The 20,293-nt window shown below is 38.3% G+C and overlaps 1 protein-coding gene across 1 annotated transcript in view; it reads left to right on the forward strand.

Annotated features, from left to right (window-relative positions):
* GRIN3A (glutamate receptor, ionotropic, N-methyl-D-aspartate 3A) overlaps nucleotides 1-20,293 on the forward strand; it is a 166,704-nt gene that overhangs the window by 92,566 nt on the left and 53,845 nt on the right. Inside the window, exons 4-5 of the mRNA XM_011951002.1 lie at nucleotides 15,452-15,597; nucleotides 19,697-19,812. Of these exons, the coding sequence (XP_011806392.1) occupies nucleotides 15,452-15,597; nucleotides 19,697-19,812 (262 nt within the window). The remainder of the gene's footprint in view (nucleotides 1-15,451; nucleotides 15,598-19,696; nucleotides 19,813-20,293) is intronic.

Here is a 20,293-nt window from a genome sequence, read left to right on the forward strand (position 1 = left end):
CTACTCTGCTTCTACAAGTTTGAATTTTTTTTTATTCAACATAGGAATTGGAATTATACAGTATTTGTCTTCATGTGTCTGGGTTATTTCATTTAACATAATGTCCTCTAAGTTCACCCATGTTGTCATAAACAGCATTATTTACTTCCATGTTAGAGCTGAATAATATTCTTGTGTGTGTATGTGTGTGTGTGTGAGAGAGAGAGAGAGAGAGAGAAAGAGAGAGAAACAGAGACAGAGAGAGAGAGAGATTTAGGTTGCTTACATGATTTGGCTGTTGTGAATAGTGCTGCAATAAACATGAAAGTGGAGATTTTTTTTTCAAGTACGGATTTCAGTTCCTTTGAATATATACCCAGCAGTGGAAGTGATGGATCATATAGCAGTTCTATTTTTAGTTTTTTGAGGAAACTCCATGCTGTTACCCATAATGGCTGTATCATTTTACAATACCACTGTCAGTGTACAAGGTTACCTTTTCTCCATATCCTCACAAACATTTGTTATTATTTAACTTTTTGATAAGAGTCATTTTAACAGGTATAAGGTGATAACCCATTGTGGTTTTGACTTGTGTTTCCCTGATGATTAGTGATCTTGAGCACTTCTTCATATACTTTGTGGCTATTCATATATCTTCTTTGGAAAAATATCTATTCAAGATCCTTAGCACATTTTAATTGTATTATTTGTTTTTATTTGTTTGTTTTCTATTGAGCTGAATGAGTTTCTTATATATTTTCGATGTTAGCCCCATATCACATGTATCAGTGGTCCCCAACCTTTTGGCACCAGGGACCAGTTTCATGAAAGGCAATTTTTCCACAGACGGTGGGGAAGGATGGTTTGGGGATGATTCAAGTGCATTACATTTATTGTGCACTTTATTTCTATATTATTACATTATAATATATAATGAAATAACTTCTACATTATGATACACAACTCATCATAATGTAGAATCAGTGGGAGCCCTGAGCTTATTTTCCAGCAACTAGATGGTCCCCTGTGGGAGTGATAAAAGACAGTGACAGATCATCAGGCATTAGATTCTCATAACAGAATCATTAGATTCTCATAAGAATCTAATGCATGCCACCTGGATTCCTCACATGTGGAGTTCACAATAGGGTTTATGCTCCTATAAGAATCTAATGCTGCTGCTGATCTGGCAGGAGGCAGAGCTTAGGCTGTAATGTGAGTGATGGGGAGTGGCTGTAAATACAGATGAAGCTTCATTTGCTCACCTACCACTCACTTCTTGCTGTGTGGCCAGTTCTTAACAGGCCATGGACCAGCTGACCTAGGGGCTGGGGATATGACTTGGGTATATGGCTTGCAAATACTTTATCTCATTTCATAGGTTGCCCTTTCATTTTGTTGATTATTTACTTTGCTAGGCAGAAACTGTTTAGTTTGATGGAATCCCATTTGTTTAATTTTACTTTTTTTGCCTGTGTTTTTAGAGTCATATTCATAAAGTCATTACCAACACCAATGTCTTTTGTGTTGTGAAAAGAATCTTTTCCTCTGTGTTTTCTGGTAAGATTTTTATGTTTTCAGGTCTTACATTTAACTCTCTAATCTATTTTGAGTTGGTTTTAATGTATACTGCAAGGGACCAATGTTATTCATTTGCATGTGGATATTCAGTTTCTCTAATATCATTTATTGAAGAGACTATCCTTTCACTATTGTGTGTTCCTGGGACCTTCATTGAGGATTAGTTGGCCATATATGCATGGATTTATTTTGGGGTTCTCTGTTCTGTTCCATTGTTCGATGTGTTTGTTTTAATGCCAATATCATACCATTTTGATTACTATAGCTTTATAGTATATTTTGAAATCAAGTATTATGATGTCTGTAGCTCAAGATTGCTTTGGTTATTTGGGTTCTGTTGCAATTACAAAGTCATCAATTTTTTAGTTACTTTTTAAATGAATACTGGTGTAACATATGATGATTATCAAACAATCAAATAGCTACCACCCACAGTTACTTTTTTAAACCAATGAAATACATTTAAGTGCAATTGCGTAAACTAATTAACATCATGAAGTTTTAGGTTCTAAGTCAACTTTTTATTTTTTTTCTTTTTCTATGCTTTTGGCATATTCATGCATCCAACACTTAGTAAGAATTTACTGATACTATCTAGTCACCAGAGAGAAATTTCATAAAGCTGGTCTGCTCTTTCAGTTTTCACTTAGCCTATTTCTCCCCTTGAATTGTAATCTCCACATTTCATGTTTAGTCTGTGTATTAGCCTGTTTTCATACTGCTGATAAAGACATACCAGAGACTGGAAAGAAAAAGAGGTTTAATGGACTTACAGTTCAACATGGCTGGGAAGGCCTCACAGTCATGGTGGAAGGCAAGGAGGAGTAAGTCATGTCTTACGTGGATGGCAGCAGGCAGAGAGAGAGAGGCTGTGCAGGGGAACTCCTCTTTATAAAACCATCAGATCTCATGAGACTCATTCACTATCACAAGAACAGCATGAAAAAAACCTGCCCCATGATTCAATTACCTCCTACTGGGTCCCTCCCACAACACATGGGAATTGTGGGAGTTACAACTCGAGATTTGTGTGGGGACAAAGCCAAACCATATGTGTCTGTTTGCTGTGAGGATTACACAAGGTAGTGGAAACAGAACTAACATTCCGGTTAAGTTCCAGAGGCAGGATACAAGTACAATATGTCAAATGTACGTATGCCATAGCTCCACTTCACTGTCGAATCTTCGCCAAATTGCTTAATCTCACTAATCTTCATTTATCTCAATTACAAACTTTACGAATCATTGCATGTGTTTTTTGTTACTGATGCATGAAAATTTTCTCAAATTTGCAAAGAAAGAGGAAGGAAAGTGTCTTTTTTACTCAGCTGCCTTAAGATGCTTGGCTCACAAAGCAAAATGCTACTTTAGTTGTGCTGCTCTTGTGATTCATGTAGCAGAAGAAAATGTGCTGAACAGAAAAGAAAGATAAGCAAACACTAGATTAGTCATAAACTGGGAGATGGTCTCAACTGGAAATGCCAGGTAGAAAGCTACAGGCATGCTGCCCTGAAGGAGGCAGGGGAGAAGAGAGGCATCCACTATTCCTAAATGTAGTTATTCAGAATAGATGCCTGAATCTTTGAGGGTTCCTCCATAATAATGGCTCACTCACTGATTCTCTCAGAATTCCAGAACAAGGACAAATCGACTATTGAGCCATGACAAACAAAATTATGAGATACAGCCAAGTCACCCCAAAGAGCTAGCCTAAGAGAAAAATAAAGCAAGAGGAAATGATTTTTCTTTTTATTTTTATTCAGTAGTTTATCTTTCTGTTTGTCTGATGATTTGCTTTTAGGAGTCTGTGAGGCTGGTTTCCTGGAGTCTGTGCTGTATAATTACTTACCTTTAGGCTAAACCTTCTACTGATATTTTTGTACCCAGCTCATCTTGAATGAAGGCCAAATTGGACATGCTTTAATATTTAATCCTTCTGAGTTATCTAATTAAGTAAAAACTGGCATTTTAAAAGTTCTTATGCCATGAGGATTTGAGTAGCTGTGCCAAAAGGCTTACATCACTAGACTGGAGGTAAATTTATAGCTGTTTTTATTCATTTGCATTTCATCAGCCCAGAATTGCTGACTCTGGGTTCGGCAAGGACCTTACTGCCTGTTCAGTCTGCGGGGTACAGTACACTGCTGGTGATGGGCAATGACTCAAGAGAGAAGTTTGAGTTCCACAGTCCACAGGTCATTTTTCACCTTGAAGTTTGGCTGTGTAGTGAGTCAATTATATAAACAAAAAGCCAGGGTTATTCTGATGCCATGGGCTTAAAGGAATCCTTTTTTCTCTGTAAGAAGCTCTATAGCATCAGTTCTGGCCTCAGCTGACCCAGTTCAGCCCCAGTCCTGACAATTACAGTGAAATCACATCTTAAGGTGAATAATGGGTCTAAGGTAATTATATTGTGATCATAATTACCTTTAAAAGTCCCATGTAAGACAGTATCATACTTGGTAGTTGGATTCTAGAATCAGCTTATAAGTATGCATAACAACTGATTCCAACAACACAGGCTGAAGAGCCTGGAGAAAGTTATCTCATGTCTCTAAGCTTCATTTCATTCGTGCATGAACTGGAGTTATTAACAGAGCCTACCTCATAGGGCATAGGGAGACGAAATGCAATGATGAATGTAGAGGGCCAAGCACATAAACTAGCACAATCAATGATATCTACTAGTATGAAAGATTGTTATGGGCTGGTTCAACTCCTACAGTGGGTTGTTGGCTACATGTACAATGGCTAAACTCTTTCAATTAGCCATTTTTCAGATAAGGGAACTGAGTGAGTCTAACGCTGAGCAGTTAAGGGGATAGCTAGTAATGCCAAAAACTTGTTTACTGTGTACTATAGTAATCCAGATCATATACGACAGAGCCAGCTCTGCCCAGTTTTGTCATTTACTGTTTCCATAAACTTATAGAAGTTGGTTAGCTATTCTAAGCATTTAAAAGTTCATACATATAAACCATTCGACAGGGCCTAGCACATGATGAACTAAATCATAAACATCATCACCATTATGGTTATTATTATCCCATGCTTTGTGTGGAAACACCAATAGTGTTGGCAGCACCAGTGGTGAAATAATTTGTCTTACACATAAGGGAGAAATGGACTTAACTCCACAAGATTACTCAACATAAAATAGGATTTGAAGGGGATTTTCAATAAGACCATTGGAAGAGGCTCAGTGAACTAAAAAGGACAGACTGCTCCAGATGAATAAAGTGAGAAGACATGGAGGCCAGGGTCATAGAAGAGGCAAAACAAAATGACTTGCATGAAAGAAAGGGAAAGACAAGAAACAAAAAGAACATTTGCAGCAGAATAGTAATGATTCCTTTGTTGAAATTCTGTAATTCATTGGCTTGGTCTCCGTGGTATCTAAAAGTAGACAGATACTTCACTTGGAGACCAGGACAATAGGCTCTACTCTTTTATTACAATAAATGAGACAGAAAAACAGCGAGGTACATCCAGAGGCTCAGGAAATGAGTACTGCAGTTCTCTTTCATGGATGTAGCTGAGCAAATATCATTCAGAAAATTATTCCTTAGAAAAGAAAATAAAGACTAGAAACTTATACTTTTATAAATAGTAGATGGGGAAAGTAGGATACCAGAGAGAAACAAGGAACAGTTATTTTTATTAGCCATACTCATGTGGGGAGGGGACCGATGTTACTTAGCCCTGAGTTAGGATTTTTCAGTCTCACTCTTACATTACTTTTTGTGACCTGGAGCAAGTCCCTTCTTCACACTTCTTATTATGGGCCTGAACCGCCTTCTTGCCTAGATCAGGAAGTATAATGTTTAGATACAAAGGCTCTGGAATTAGATTAAGTTCAGTACTCTCCTTTATGCCTATTTCCTGAGTTATCTGGGACACATTAGTTAAATTCAAGCCTTAGTTTCTCATGTTAAAGTTGGAGATTGTAACAAATATTGCTTATTTACTATTGTTGTTAGAGGTTTAAATCAAACAATTCATGTTAAGGTGTTAGCAAAATGCTTGAAATATGGGAAGTACTTAATAAATGGCAAATACTTAATAGATGGAAACTACCTGTATTGTTATCTATAAAAATAAAAGAATGGACTAACAGATCTCTAACATCTCCTCTAGTTATTCATTGTTTTCTCTAGCCCATGCTCCATATTTTTACAGCCTCCCAACTTAGACATCTCTCTTCTAGTTTATTCCCTAGCTCCCACCTGTAAACCGAGTGGAAAAAAGAAATGTTAAGATGTCCAGTGCAGAAGCAGAAATGTGTATGAGGGAAGAAGGAGCAGGTCTCAGTCCTCCTACAGCCACCACTAAGATTGCTAGAAGTTGAATACAAATGTTTGAACCCCACAGGGCACACAGGAATGTCTTGTTTTAAAAAATTTAGCTGATAGATTTAGCTTGTTTTTTACCTTTTACGAATGAAAAGGATACAGAAGCCATCAGACTGTTTGTGACTTGTGAATGAAATAATATGCATGGATGCATTTTGTAAACAGCACTGTTCAAATGATGCTGTTGTTCCTGCTGTTGCTCTAACTGTGATAAGCATATTGTTTATAAACCCAAAGGTTATGGGCTATTTGTCTTATTTCTATAAACTGGCACTAGTTTTTTGGATTAAATTATCATTACGTTTGAGTAATGCCTATATTATCTACAGCTTCTCAAAGAAGAGAAACCTTTCCTGGAGGCAGTTATATATTAGAAAAAAATTTAAAATAATATATTTGAGATAATAATATATACTAGAGATAAGTAAACTAGAGATTAATAGTGCAAGTTCTCAGGTTTCTGGATTCATGTCCTTGATCTGCCACATTCCGGTTGTGTGGCCTTGAGCAAGTTGCTTACTCACTCCAAGCTTCAGTTCCTCCATCTTTAAAATGGGGAAAACAACTGTATGCACCACAAAAGGATGCTGCGAGTGTTCAACAAAGCAATGAATTTAAGATCCTGGCACAGTGCCTGGAATGAGGGAGGCACCCAATAAAGGTTAGCTATTATCATTATTAAAATAATAGAAGACATAATACGGAGATCATAAATATCTCCACTTTAATGATATGGCAGATACACAAAGTCTGGATGAAAAGGATGTGGAATGGAGGAAAGTGGCAAAGAAGAAGTTGGAATGAACAAAACTCAGCTAAAGTGAGTGCGGTGGCTCACGCCTGTAACCCCAACACTTAGGGAGGACGAAGCAGGCAGATCATTTGAGGTCAGGAGTTTGAGACCAGCCTGGCCAACATGGTGAAATCTCTTCTCTTCTAAAAACATGCACACAAAAAATAGCTGGGCATGGTGATGCATGCCTATAATCACAGCTACTTGGGAGGCTGGGGCATGATAATCACTTGAATCCAGGAGACGGAGGTTGCACTGAGCCAAGATAGTGCACTCCAGCCTGGGTAACAGAGTGAGACTCCATCTCAAAGATAAATAAAGTGAGTAGGTGGGCCAGTGGCCAATTTTTATAACCTCAGCCTTATGGGGTCTGCTCTGAAATCATCTGTCCCTGGGATAGAATCTAAAATCAGTCCAAATGTCATACTGTTGCTTCAGTTTGAAATTTTGTGACCAGAGCCTTCCTGTTACTAGTCCTAAAAGGAAGCAGAGAGCTGCAGTAGTCAAGACCTCCAGTAAGGAGACTGATACTCCAGTGCAGCTAGAAATAAGGTGTCATCACACTACAGCCTAAATCTGGATAGCGCCAGGAAGCCTGCTGAGAATCATGAAACCTACCTCTGTTCATTTACCTGCAAAGATGACTCTTTCTAAGTGACCATTAGGATTTTAGAATAGAGAGAAAAAATTGAAGTATGGGAGTCAAGAAGCTAGTTAGATTCCAAATGTCTTTATCAGGGGACAGCAAACATTTCCTGTTTGGGCCAGGTGGGCCATATGGCTTCTTTTGTACTTACTCACCTCTACTGTTGCAGTGCAAAAACAGCCATAGACAATACATAAATGAATGGGCATGGCTGGGTTCCCATAAAATTTGATTGACAAAAACTGGTAGCAGGCTAGATTTGGCCCATAGACCAGAATTTGCTGACCCCTAGTCCCTACAAGAGACTTGATGCAATAACTCAAGTTGTCAGAAGAACCTGGGCTAAGCTCATATAAATCAAAAATGATGTCAAAGAATGTTGTTGACTAGAGATTAGCTGACCTAACATAGAGGGCTTCAGAATGAAGAAGGAAGAGGCAGTAAACTGTTTAAATTTAAATGGAGGAAGCAGCTTCTGTGCAAGAAAATAGGAATAACACAAAAAGTAACTGCAGCATAAGACGTACTTAGTAATTCACATTAGAAAACATATAGGGTGGACCTCAGCAACAATCTTTTCAGCATCATTTTTCTCTATTCTAATATTCAGAGCATGAGTAATAACTCGGGTAAACATACATACTTGTTTTCCAGAACAGTCCCAGTGTGTCTTTTGTCCTTATGTAATTATCAATCGTGTCCCCTTTTAGAGAACTGTCCTAGTTTTCACTATAAATTGTATGATCACAACTCTAATAACCAAAATGATTTTGAAGTTGCAGCACAAATAGGTATGTATTAGTTGGATTTTCACAAGACTTGTACAATAATGTAAGTCTATAAATGCAGAATGTAGTGCTAGATAAGGGTATGTTAAGAACTTCAAGTCAGAGTTGGTTTTCAATCCAACTTTATCACTTTCTGATCATGTTAGACAAGCTGTTTAATCTCCCTGAATCACAGCTCCTCATATGTAACAATAAATAATAAAAGTAGCAATCTTATTAGATATAAATTTATTAGCATATAATAAATATTATAACATATTAGCTGTTATTTTATTATTATACATTCAGATAGAATCAATTGGTTGTGTGGAGACAAAAGTCACCCTTATTTACAGAAGATATGCCTCAAGTGGAGTAATTTTCTTGTCACTGGAGATAATCAAGCAGAGGTGTAACAGGCACTTCATGGGAATATTATAAGTAAAATCTTGCTACTCAAAGCCTGGTCCATAAACCATGACATTTGCATCAATTAGCAGCTTGTTGGTGCAGAATCTCGAGCTCCCATCTAGACCTACTGAATCGGAATCTACATTTTGAAGAAACCTCAGGCAGAACATTTAACCTTGCTATAAAGCAGCAGTCCCCAACGTTTTTGGCACCAGGGACCAGTTTTGTGGACAATTTTTTCATGGATGGGTGGGGGGTGGGGGTGATGGTTTTGGGATAATCTAAGTATATTACATTTATCATTAGATTCTCTTAAGAAATGTGCAACCTAAATCTCTCACATTTGCAGGTCACAATAGGGTTCATGTTCCTGTGAGAATCCCATGCTGCTGCTGACATAACAGGAGGCAGAGCTCAGGCCATGATGCTCGCTTGCGCATGGCTATGTTGCCTGGTTCCTAACAGACCACGGACCATTATCTGTCCTTGGCCCGGGGGTTTGGGACCCCTGCTAATTGTCCACTGATGATTCAGACATTAGTGGATGATTAGACTTACAAAGCCCCTTCCATCCCTGAGACCACTTGATACTATAGCATCCACAGGTTATAAGTGGATAAGGTAATGCTGTGGAAGAGAGCTGTGAATTCAATACATACTATATCCTATGCCATTGGGCAAGTTAGGAATAGTCCTTACCACCCAACTCCAAGGAATGTAATACCAGGTCCAGTGACTACATTTCACTGATGAATTAAGTATTAATCTCAGATGGGTACAGATGTAGACCTTAAATGAGTATACTCAGCATTGGGATTTTTTTTTGGTTTTTTTTGTTTGTTTTTTTTTTTGAGACGGAGTCTCGCTCTGTCGCCCGGGCTGGAGTGCAGTGGCCGGATCTCAGCTCACTGCAAGCTCCGCCTCCCGGGTTTACGCCATTCTCCTGCCTCAGTGTCCCGAGTAGCTGGGACTACAGGCGCCCGCCACCTCGCCCGGCTAGCTTTTTGTATTCTTTAGTAGAGACGGGGTTTCACCGTGTTAGCCAGGATGGTCTCGATCTCCTGACCTCGTGATCCGCCCGTCTCAGCCTCCCAAAGTGCTGGGATTACAGGCTTGAGCCACCGCGCCCGGCCGGGATTATTTTTTAATCTGCAGCATTACATCTACCTTGGACATAGCAACTTGATTATTTCCCGAGTTTGCCTCATTTTGTTTTGAGCCATTTCTCTGCTTTCTGGGGAATGTCTGTTTGATTATTCTCCATGTAGGTACTCTGTGTAGAGTTCAGTATTCCATTAATACTGAACAATTCACATACAAATAGGCAGTTTAACTTTAGATATTTCCCTGAGGCCTAAAGAGGTTGATGCAAATATAAACAGAATCGGAAGAGCTGGTGAGATATTTAGCTGAAACTTTAAAGAAATGCTTCTCTCACTGGGACTTCTTCGTGGTGGTTGTAATGCAGCTCAAATGCTTAAGCTCTTTGTACACTTTTATCCTTTTTCCTTGATATAGGCTTTCTGACATCCCTGGCTGTCTGAATTACACACAGGGTAGACTATCCTGCCCCACTGGGTTGCATCAATAGCTTCTCAGATCCCTTTTCTGATTCTATTATTCTATGACTGCTGAGTAGCCCATGGTTATTTTTCAATATAATCTCACACACAGAAAGAAGAATATATCTTTTTGAAAGAATTAAAGTAACAAAGGAAAAAATTAATTTTAAGGAGAAAAGACAGCAGGAGGTGTGACGAAAAGCATCAAATTTTTAATGTATCTAACCTAATTTCATTAATTCTCTTAATAATGATGATAATTCATATATTATACCAGTGTTTATCAAGCATACACTATGTGCTAAGCACTGTTTGTTGCATAACAATGATAATAATAATGGCAGCTGACATTTGTTGAAGACTTACAACCACACAAATAATGAGATCACTATGGGCACCATCCTCATGGAAACTTACAATCTAGCAGGGAAGGCAAATTACAAAAATAATTCCAAGTGTTGTCAGTGCTATGTGAAACTGTAGGTATAATGGGAGGGTGTTACAGGTCTAGGGGTCAGTGAAGGCTTTCCTCACGAAGTGACATCCAAGAGTTAGCTAGGCAAAGCAGTAGGGATGAGGAAAAAGTGTCCCAGGCAGATTGAAGACTATATGCAAGAGCTCTGATCAAGCAAAATGTTTGCTTTGGAAATGAGAGAACTGGCCAAAGCTTGGAAGGCCAGGAGGAGAGTAGAATGACAAGGCTAGGAAAAGGAAGGCAGGAGCCAAACATGCTGAACCTTAGAGGCCATATGAGGAGTTTGGACTTCATCCCAAGGGCCATGGGGAACCATTGATGAGTATTAAGCAAGTAAGGGACATGATCAGATCTGAATTCTACAGTTTCTCTGAGTGGATTAGAAAGGAAGAAAGGGATTATGTGGATGACAGAAATGACAGTAACTCGAATAAGAGCAGTGGCAGTGTTTACAAAACATCTCTATGTTAGTGTGTCAGGCTAATAAGATGCCTTCTCTCCTGCAGTCTGGTTATTTGCTAACCCTTACAGGAACTTTCCATTCTCAGAACCTCAGAACCTTTGCCTTCACAGAGCCAATAAGGCAGATATGGGAGCTGATGAACAAATACAACAGAAAGTCATGCAAAGGAAAAACACAAAGAGACAGTCCTCCACCAGAATTCTGAGACTGGGTCTGCTGGTTCCCTGATTCCTTCCACGCTTTGGAAAGGAATAATGTGCTGGTGCATTCAGAAAAGAAAATGAGACCCAGAAAAGTAGGATTTCCCTAAAAACAAGTCATAGGCCATAAAGGTATTATCACAACGTAATGTGAAGAATGTACTTCTGGAAGGAATTCTGTTTCTATATGAGAGAAAGGTATTTTAATTAATGATTCTACAGCCCTTTTACCTTAAAGAGAGGGTTTATTTAGAAAGTCTGAGTTGCAAGCTATACTGTTAGCATAGTTTGTGCTAGGTGAGATGACAAAGCTGTCACCTTCCTCTAAGTTCAAATAATAGTTATCAGTTAATTACTCATCAAGTATTTTCTTGAGCAACTACACAATGAAAGGCATTAGAAATACAAGGATAAATTAAAATGAACATTATTCTTGTTTACATGGAGCTTCCAGTTAGTGAAGAAACTGAGAGTCTAGACACTAATCACATGATTACATAATTAAATTTAAAACTGCAACTGTGATAGGTTCTACAAAAGACAGGTATATGTACTGGGCTTACGAAAAAAGAATCTGGCCTACACAATAAGTTAGGGAAGTAATTACTGAACTGAGAGCAGAAGAATGCATATAAGTTAAATGGATAAAGCAGGATAGAAAAATAGACTAGATAAAATGAATTAACTTGACAAACAGATGTAGACTACCTGCAAGGTGCCAAGGGTCGTGATCGGTAACTGTACTACACAAACAAATGAAACTTGGTCTGCAAGTTACAGAAAATAGGATGGGCTGAAGCTTATTAATTCCTAGTTGTGAGAAGTTGATGTTACTTTAACTAGCCAAGCCTCAGTGTTTTAATCTGCAAAATAAGAAAATAACATCTATCATGTAAGATTATTGTGAAAATGTTAAAAGCCCTTAGCTTACTGCCTGGCATACAAGTAGCAAATTTTGTAATAACTAGATGGAGGCAGTCAGTATGATATAGTGTCAGAAGCAGTGTTCTACGGTTGTCTAAAGCTGAATGTCTTTGATCAGGCTGAATTCAAATCCCAGGTACAATTACTAGCTCTGTGACCTTGGACAAATGACACACTTTCTAACCTTCAGTTTCTTTATGTAAATAGATGATAGACATATCTACCTCACATTTCTTGGTAGGATCAAAGGAGATAATGCACGGAAAGGTCAAAGATTGCTTAAATAAATATTTGTCTACATATTTTATATGTGCAAGCTACTGTATCAACACAGATAAATAAGTAGTTATGTTTTTCTATTGTTGTTGTTTTGGGTAGGAGGTAGAAGCTAGACTAGACCAGAGGCTTCGCATAGAAAATTCTGACCTAGGTCTTTGCCTACAAATTTTATATGTACAAGCTACTATATCAGCACAGATGAATAAGTAGTTTTATTATTGTTGTTTTTCTGGGTAGGAGGGTGAAGCTACATAAGACAAAAGACTTCACATAGAAAATTTTGACCTAGGTCTTGAAAAATTAATAGATGTTGGGCAGAAAATGCTGATAAATGTGCCTTGCTCAAGCCATATGACTGCAATTTGCTGCTATGAGAACAGCCCAGGGGGTTCAAGGCATAAGGATAATATTTTTTAAAGCCTGGTGAATTCCTCCTAATAAACATCATCACTTCAGTTGTTGTCGTGAGCTAGAATGCAAGATGATGTAGTAGATAATAGCATATGCTTTGAAATAAGATAGACATGGATTCTGAGCCAGTCTCTGCTACTTAAAACTGTGTGACATTACTGAGCTTCAGTTTACCCATCCCTAAGAGGAAGTAACAACAGTGCCTTCTTCATGAAGCTATTATGAGGATTCAGCACGATAATGCATGTAAAGCTCTAAGTATCACGTTTGGCACATAATAAGGGTTTAATAAATGTTAAATATTGTTATTATTGTTGATATGGCATTAAGGTTATGCTGACGTAAAACATTAGAATCTGTTCACTGTATGGAACAATTACATTAAACTCAGAGTAAGCTATATTACTTACTTAACAGTGGAATGCCAAAGAAATACAATGAACAACCAGGTTTTAAGAGTTCCTATATGGTAGTGGTTGCAGGTATTTATCTTTGTCACCCTAGTAACTTTGAGAGCTGTACACAGTAGACCTTCAATAAATGTTGAATAAATGAATGATTTTGCTGATTTTAAAATATTTTTTCTACCTACAAACATGATAAGTGTTTCTGCAGATAATCTGTAAATAAAAAAATATGTCTATAAATTCAACACCAATGGGTTTTCTTCCAAGTTGTGTATGTGCATGTGTGTGTGTGTGTGTGTGTGTATAATATATATGGGAAATCATAGCATTTAAATAAATGTATACATATTTAATTTTTATCATACCATATGAAAGTTTTTTTTCCACTTGTCATATGAGCATTCGCCTTGTTTTATGAAACATACTTTACAAACGTGATTTATATGTTGCATTACACTCTATAAGAATATGCCATATCAGGAGAATGGCATGAGCCTGGGAGGCAGAGCTTGCAGTGAGCTGAGATCACGCCACTGCACTCCAGCCTGGGCAACAGAGCGAGACTCCGCCTCAAAACAAAACCAAAAAAAGAATGTACCATATAATTTATTTAACTATTAACATATTGCTAGATGTTTACTGTGTGTCAAAGCTAATTCATCTTCAAATATATGTTATTTGTCACCATATTCGGTGAGTTCTTAATCATTTTTAGGGTAAACAACTTAAAAACCTAATTATTAACAAAATACTCTATATTATCTCCCTCCTAGATGAAAATTACAAACACATTTACAAAAACTATTGCCTACTATTTCAGGAGGTTTATAAACTCCATGAAGCCCATCCATAGATTTCTGTCCCCAGGGATTCACATCAGAACTAATTACATAAAATGTTAATATCAAGCAAAACAAAAATGTGCAAAGACTTAACTATAATTATTGTGGAGATGTATAATCTCTAAATATTGCTGACTACAGTAATGTGGCCCAATCCCAGTTCATTCTTATGTTTTAAATAGTCCATGCTTTACACATTAATGTTTCTCTACAACTTTCATTGAATAGTAAGTTTTCGTGTGATATATCTTTATTCTCCTTAGTAACAGAAAGTCTGTGCAGGACTCCCAATGCACAGTCTTTTCTCGCAGTGACATGGTTTGGCTGTGTCCCCACCCAAATATCATCTTTAATTGTAGTTCCCATAATTCCCACGTGTTGTGGGAGGGGCCAGCTGGAGATAATTGAATCATGGGGCGGTTACCCTCATGATGTAGGTTACCTGTTCTCATGATAGTGAGTGCTCATGAGATCTGATGATTTTATAAGGAGCTTCCCACTTCACTCGGCACTCACTCTCTCTCCTGCTGCCCTGTGAAAAGGTGCCTTCTGCCATGATTTTAAGTTTCCTGAGGCCTCCCCAGCCATGCAGAACTGTGAGTCAATTAAACCTCTTTTCTTTATAAATTATCCAGTGTCAGATATTCCTTCATAGCAGCATGAGAACCAACTAATACACGCGGTGAGGTCTTGCATCCTGGAAACCTATGAAATTGTTAGGTCTACTCCTGCCACCCTCCCCTCTGTCACTCCAAATTATCTTAAATACCATTCCATTTGAGCAAATGTACAGCATGACTCAGCATTGGATAATACAGTTATTTGAAGGAAAGATAGCATTTTATAATAACACCAAAAATAAATTCAATAAACAAAATGTAATATAGTATAAAGGTGGCTAAACACAAAAGTGACGAAGTTACAGCATTAGGGCAGGTTTATTGTAATCTCAGAATGCAAGGTTTTAACTTGGGTTTTATGTCATTTTAACCAAGGAGTATCATAATCTTTATTATGAACATACACTTTGTCTGATATGCAATTTACAATAATGAGACTGATTCTACATGCCAATTTGCACAGCTTCTAAAGAATTCTAATAGGTTCTCAACATGCAAAAAAATTGTTTTGTATTTTTTTGTTGTTGTTTCCATCTGTTTGCTTCTAAAGATAGAACAATGTTTGATGTAAAAAGCATGTAGCCATGTCTGTACATTTCTATGTACATGTTTCTGTCTCCGAGGGTTAAAAAAGTTCCGAATTTATTATTAAGTTTCAAAGAATTATGGAAAAAAATGTTTAAAAACAATTCTAAGAATAATTTTTATTTAAGCCATTTCTTTCTCTGCCTCACAGTTACATCATCCTTCCCAAGGATTCCGCTTTGGAACTGTCCGAGAAAGCAGTGCTGAAGATTATGTGAGACAAAGTTTCCCAGAGATGCATGAATATATGAGAAGGTACAATGTTCCAGCCACCCCTGATGGAGTGCAATATCTGAAGTGAGTGTCAACCTCTTGGATCCAAAGAAAAATTCTCACTGAAGAGAAGTAATTTAGCTACTGACACAGTGCATATTAGTTTCTGAAAATGACAGATAAATATACCCACGTTGTGTTAAGTAATACTTTACACTGAGTGCGATCCCAGGAGACAGTGTGAAATAGTTTTAATTGTGTGACCTAGATTACTTGTGACCTGCATAGTCTCAGGTTGGTAGTAGCTTTGTTCAAAAAACCAGTGAGGCCATTAGCATAGCAGATGGTGGAGGAAGTAAATGCTGGCTTTACATCACTTGAGAAAACAATGGTGCTGAAACAGTCAAACACACAGGGAATATGGCCAGAGGATAAAGTGTCCCAAGGCAACCTTTTCCTTCACAGTGAATATATCTCTAAACCCAGGGAATGCCTCCTCTTGCCATGAGGAAATGGAATTTATCTTTGATATTTTCTATAGAAAGGAAATAAGATAGAAGACAATGATTCCCATGCTTGCATTCTTCTCATCAGAATTGATGAGAAGCAATCACAAGAAATCACACTGCCATGCCAGATTATCAGAGCCTGTAATTCAATGAAGTTGAATACAAAGGCAGACGGTGCAGTAATGGCTCTGCTCTGTCTAGTCTTCCTGAGAAAAGGGAAAGAATGGTTCCTGAAAAACAGGAAGGCATGAGGGTAAGCAGTCTTCTCCCTCCTGCTGGATGGAATCAAGTTAATAACAGACATCCACACCTCCAATTCCCAGAATTGTGCAGCATCAGGAAACTAGTTTCTCCATGGTCAGCGTCAATAATCTCCCCAATGGACAGCAGGACCTGCCACCTCAAATTCTTTTTTAAGAAAGAATAGAAATAAGTAAATAATTTCATGGAACACAAGGGTTCTGTCTTTCTCAACAACTTTAGAAACAGGCCACTTAAAATGTTTTATGGACTTTTAACTGTAGCTTAGAGAAAAAGCCTCATTCTCTCATATTTGCAAAATTATATATGATGTGTATTATGAAATGTCACTTTTAATTTTGCAAGAACATCAACACATTACAGTCTCTCTCTGACATGAAGTTTAGAGTCCCTTTGCCTCCCAGATCTTCTCGTGTATTCTCTGCTTCAGGCAAATTTATGGTTGAAAGAAAGAATAAGATGTCAGGGTAGCAATGGTTTCCAGCAAATGGCAGACAAACTGGGCTCTGCTGACAGTGTGAAAAAGGATGAGACGAGCTACTGCTGCAGTGCCCAGCACTTCCACTCCACTCAAGAAATTTATGTATCTCAGGAGCTTTACCTGAGAAGTCCCACATGCCCAGCACTGGTGCCACCCCAGCCTGAAGAGAAGCAATCTTTAGGAAAGCAGCCACAGATGAAGGCCCAAAACAAGTCCATTGCCCTTGGTAATACATCTAGCGAGTGGCAGAGTCAGGACTAGGACCAGGTCTCTGGAATCCAACCACTACTTCAGACTAGTCTAGGAACCATGATGGAAGAGTAGGCCCTTGATGTTTGCAGAATAGTCCATGTTCCAGCAACATCTGTGCTCCAGTTGGTATCTGAAAGCTAGTTAGAAATGCAGCAACTCCAGCCTCATCCCAAATTACTGCATCAGAATCTTCATTTTAACAAGCTCCCCAAGCAATTCACTGATTGAGGTGAAATTGGAATATATGCACAGCTTACCATTAATGCCCTCTCACCACTTCTCTCTGGGCCTTAACTCTCCACTTTCAGTCTAATCATTTCCTGTGCCCTTAGCCACCACTTCCCACAACCACAGTCTTCATGTTACCTCCCTGGCATCCCAGAGCACTGACCTACAAGGCACAACCCCTAGCATTGCCTGTGCAAGAAAGGTTTCTACATATTGAACCTGTCCTTTCCCTCTCCCATCAAAATTCTCTTCTACTTAATTCTACTCTCTCAGGGCCCTGCTTTCTCATTAACAGTTTTCTAAAAAAATTAACTCCCAATAAAATGCTTATTCTTTTTATTATGTTAATATTTGACTGGTTTTCTTGTGATATGTGATATGTATTTTTAAACAATGCTTAAGAAAAGATAGGGCATGATTCTATAATAGAAATAACCATTGGGGGCCCTGCAAACCACAACAGTGATTCAGCCAGTCTTGAAGCTACTTGTGCCTGGATCCCACTTGGCCATTTCCTCACCGGTGACTAAGGGTCCTATGGAAGTCTGAGAACTGACTACTTCTTGTCTTTTCATGTGATTGAAATTTATTATAGCTATCTGCACTTTGCAGTCCAAAATCAAGAGTAGTTATCTTAAGGAAGGATACCAGAGACATTAGGCTCTATGAATTACTGGTTTGAAAAAACTGAAATGAACCTCATCTTTTTTATTGTCATATTGCTACCACAAATATTTGTGGAATATTGGCAAATGATAACTTGTTGCTAGGTAGCTGTCAAGGCACATTATGGTACTGTGGCAGTCGAACTTTGATTGGAGAAACAGCTCTCAGCTCAGTTTTTATTTTATTGCCAGGAGTCCATTAAGATTCCTTATCACCTCCTAGGAGATAATCCACATCGCCAACCCTTTCTGAAGCTTCCCATTACTGTAGAGCTGGGAGGTGCTTCATTTTGGTTAAAGTTAAATGCGGGCCTCATTGTAACTTAAATCCAATACCTCTTGGAAAAGGGGGTGCATTTTAAATTGGCTGTTTCACTTATTTGAAGAGTAGGATAAGAAAGCAATGGTCATTGGTACCAAAAAGAGAAGCTGACCAATCGACTACATGTCTATACATGACCCAGACGAAGCCATTCGTGTAAAGATGTGTTTCCTGCCCACTGATGAATCTTCTTGGTGTCTAGGGATATCTTTCTCTTTTTGATTTTCTATGAATTCTAGTCATATTCTCCTCTGTTTAGAAGTCACACTGTGTTAAATTAGAACAGCCTCTCCACTGGATCTAAGAGAGGAAGGACTGAGCCCAGAAGGGATAGAAAAGTTATTCTTTTTGCAAAGCTGTTTGGACAACTCCAAGGGTAGAAAATCCGTTCTTTTTTCAAATTAATAAATGTTTTTATTTTCAAAAAGTAAATACCTACACCTACACAATAAAAAGAAATTGAGGTCGTTGTTGCATGAGATAGAAAGAAGTGTAACACAGAGTGCTTATTCTCAAGAAACTTACACTTTAACTGGGGAGATAATATGGTGCACAAAATGGTTGCTTTTCTGGTCTTCAAAGAATCCATTCCCTCTTTTTGGTCACAGCATCCTGCATTTCTTCATCCCTCTTCTACTCTAACTGATTTATGTGCAGTGAACCCCACCCCTGGCTCCAGGTTACACTGCCTAGCCAATAAGAATAATAGTCCATTTCCATGGTAACGATATCCAGGGATGGGCTCATGACATAGTCACAATAAAAGCAAATTGGACTAAGAATTTTTCTGAAACTTTTCCTGATAGAAAATCCTTTCCTAAATGGATGTATGTCTTTCACCTTTCCAAAAAGAATTGGAAGTGACTGAAAACAAAGAAATCGTTGCATGTGTTTTAGACAGTTATTTCCTTTTAAAACTTCTCCTTCCTTGCCCTCTTTGTAGGTGGAAGCTCAGCCAGTGCTGAGACTCAGCTTTCGTTTGAACCTGGTCCCAATACTTACTAGCTGTGTAACCTGGTTTAAGTTACTTCAACCCTCTGAGCCTCAATTTCCTTATCTGTTATATCACAGTCATTCTGAGTGATAAAATGTATAGAGAACAATGAATACAACGCCTAACAACAAGAAGTCACTCTAATAGTGTAATAAGAATAAACCTTCTCTATGCACTTCCTATTCAATTCAGAGTGGCTCTGGCTTTACTGATGGATTTAGAAGTAATGAAAGGAGCTGGTAGATAAACCCACTGGAAAGATGTCACGCTCTCTTATAAGAGTGTCTGTTTCCCCTGGTCTGTAGTCTAGAGGTCAGTGAGAAGCCAAGACAGCTAAGTCAGCACCTAGGTAGCTTGTGCAGCCCTTAGTGTCCAGGTTTCTGTCCCCTAAACAAAAGCTGGCTGTCAGCCTTCATGCTTCCTTCCCATTAATGAATCATGTTCACTTTTCTCCTCTGGTCTTAAATATAGGAATGATCCAGAGAAACTAGACGCCTTCATCATGGACAAAGCCCTTCTGGATTATGAAGTGTCAATAGATGCTGACTGCAAACTTCTCACAGTGGGGAAGCCATTTGCCATAGAAGGTATTAATCAGTCACTCTTGATTCACCTTTATTCAGGATGTGCTCAGTTTGCCAACCTTGCAAGTCACAAATGCCAAAGTCAGAAGCGAAGAGCTATTCATCTTCCCTTGTTTTCATTTTCAACTCATAAGCACTAAGCTATGAAGTTGCTGAAGTTAGGAATTTATTTTTCACCTATTCAACAAATATTTATTTACCCAGTTGTTAGGGGGAAAAAATTATTGTTACCCAAATGATGTTGCTTCAGATATCTGGGAGTGGTGGCACAGTGTAATAAATGGGGAGTTATTTTAATTTAATCTGTATTGTGTGTGTGTGTGTGTGTGTGTATGTGTGTGTATAGTGGCAGGGTGTTGCTATGTGCTATGTTGCCCAAGCTTGTCTCCAACTCCTGGCCTCAAGTGATCCTCCCACGTCTGCCTCCCAAAATTCAGGGAAATCTGTATTTTCTAACAGCCAAATACTGTAGCAAATCTGATGG

Source organism: Colobus angolensis, unplaced genomic scaffold, assembly GCF_000951035.1.
Source record: "Colobus angolensis palliatus isolate OR3802 unplaced genomic scaffold, Cang.pa_1.0 Scaffold313, whole genome shotgun sequence".
NCBI classification, from domain to species: Eukaryota; Metazoa; Chordata; class Mammalia; order Primates; family Cercopithecidae; genus Colobus; species Colobus angolensis.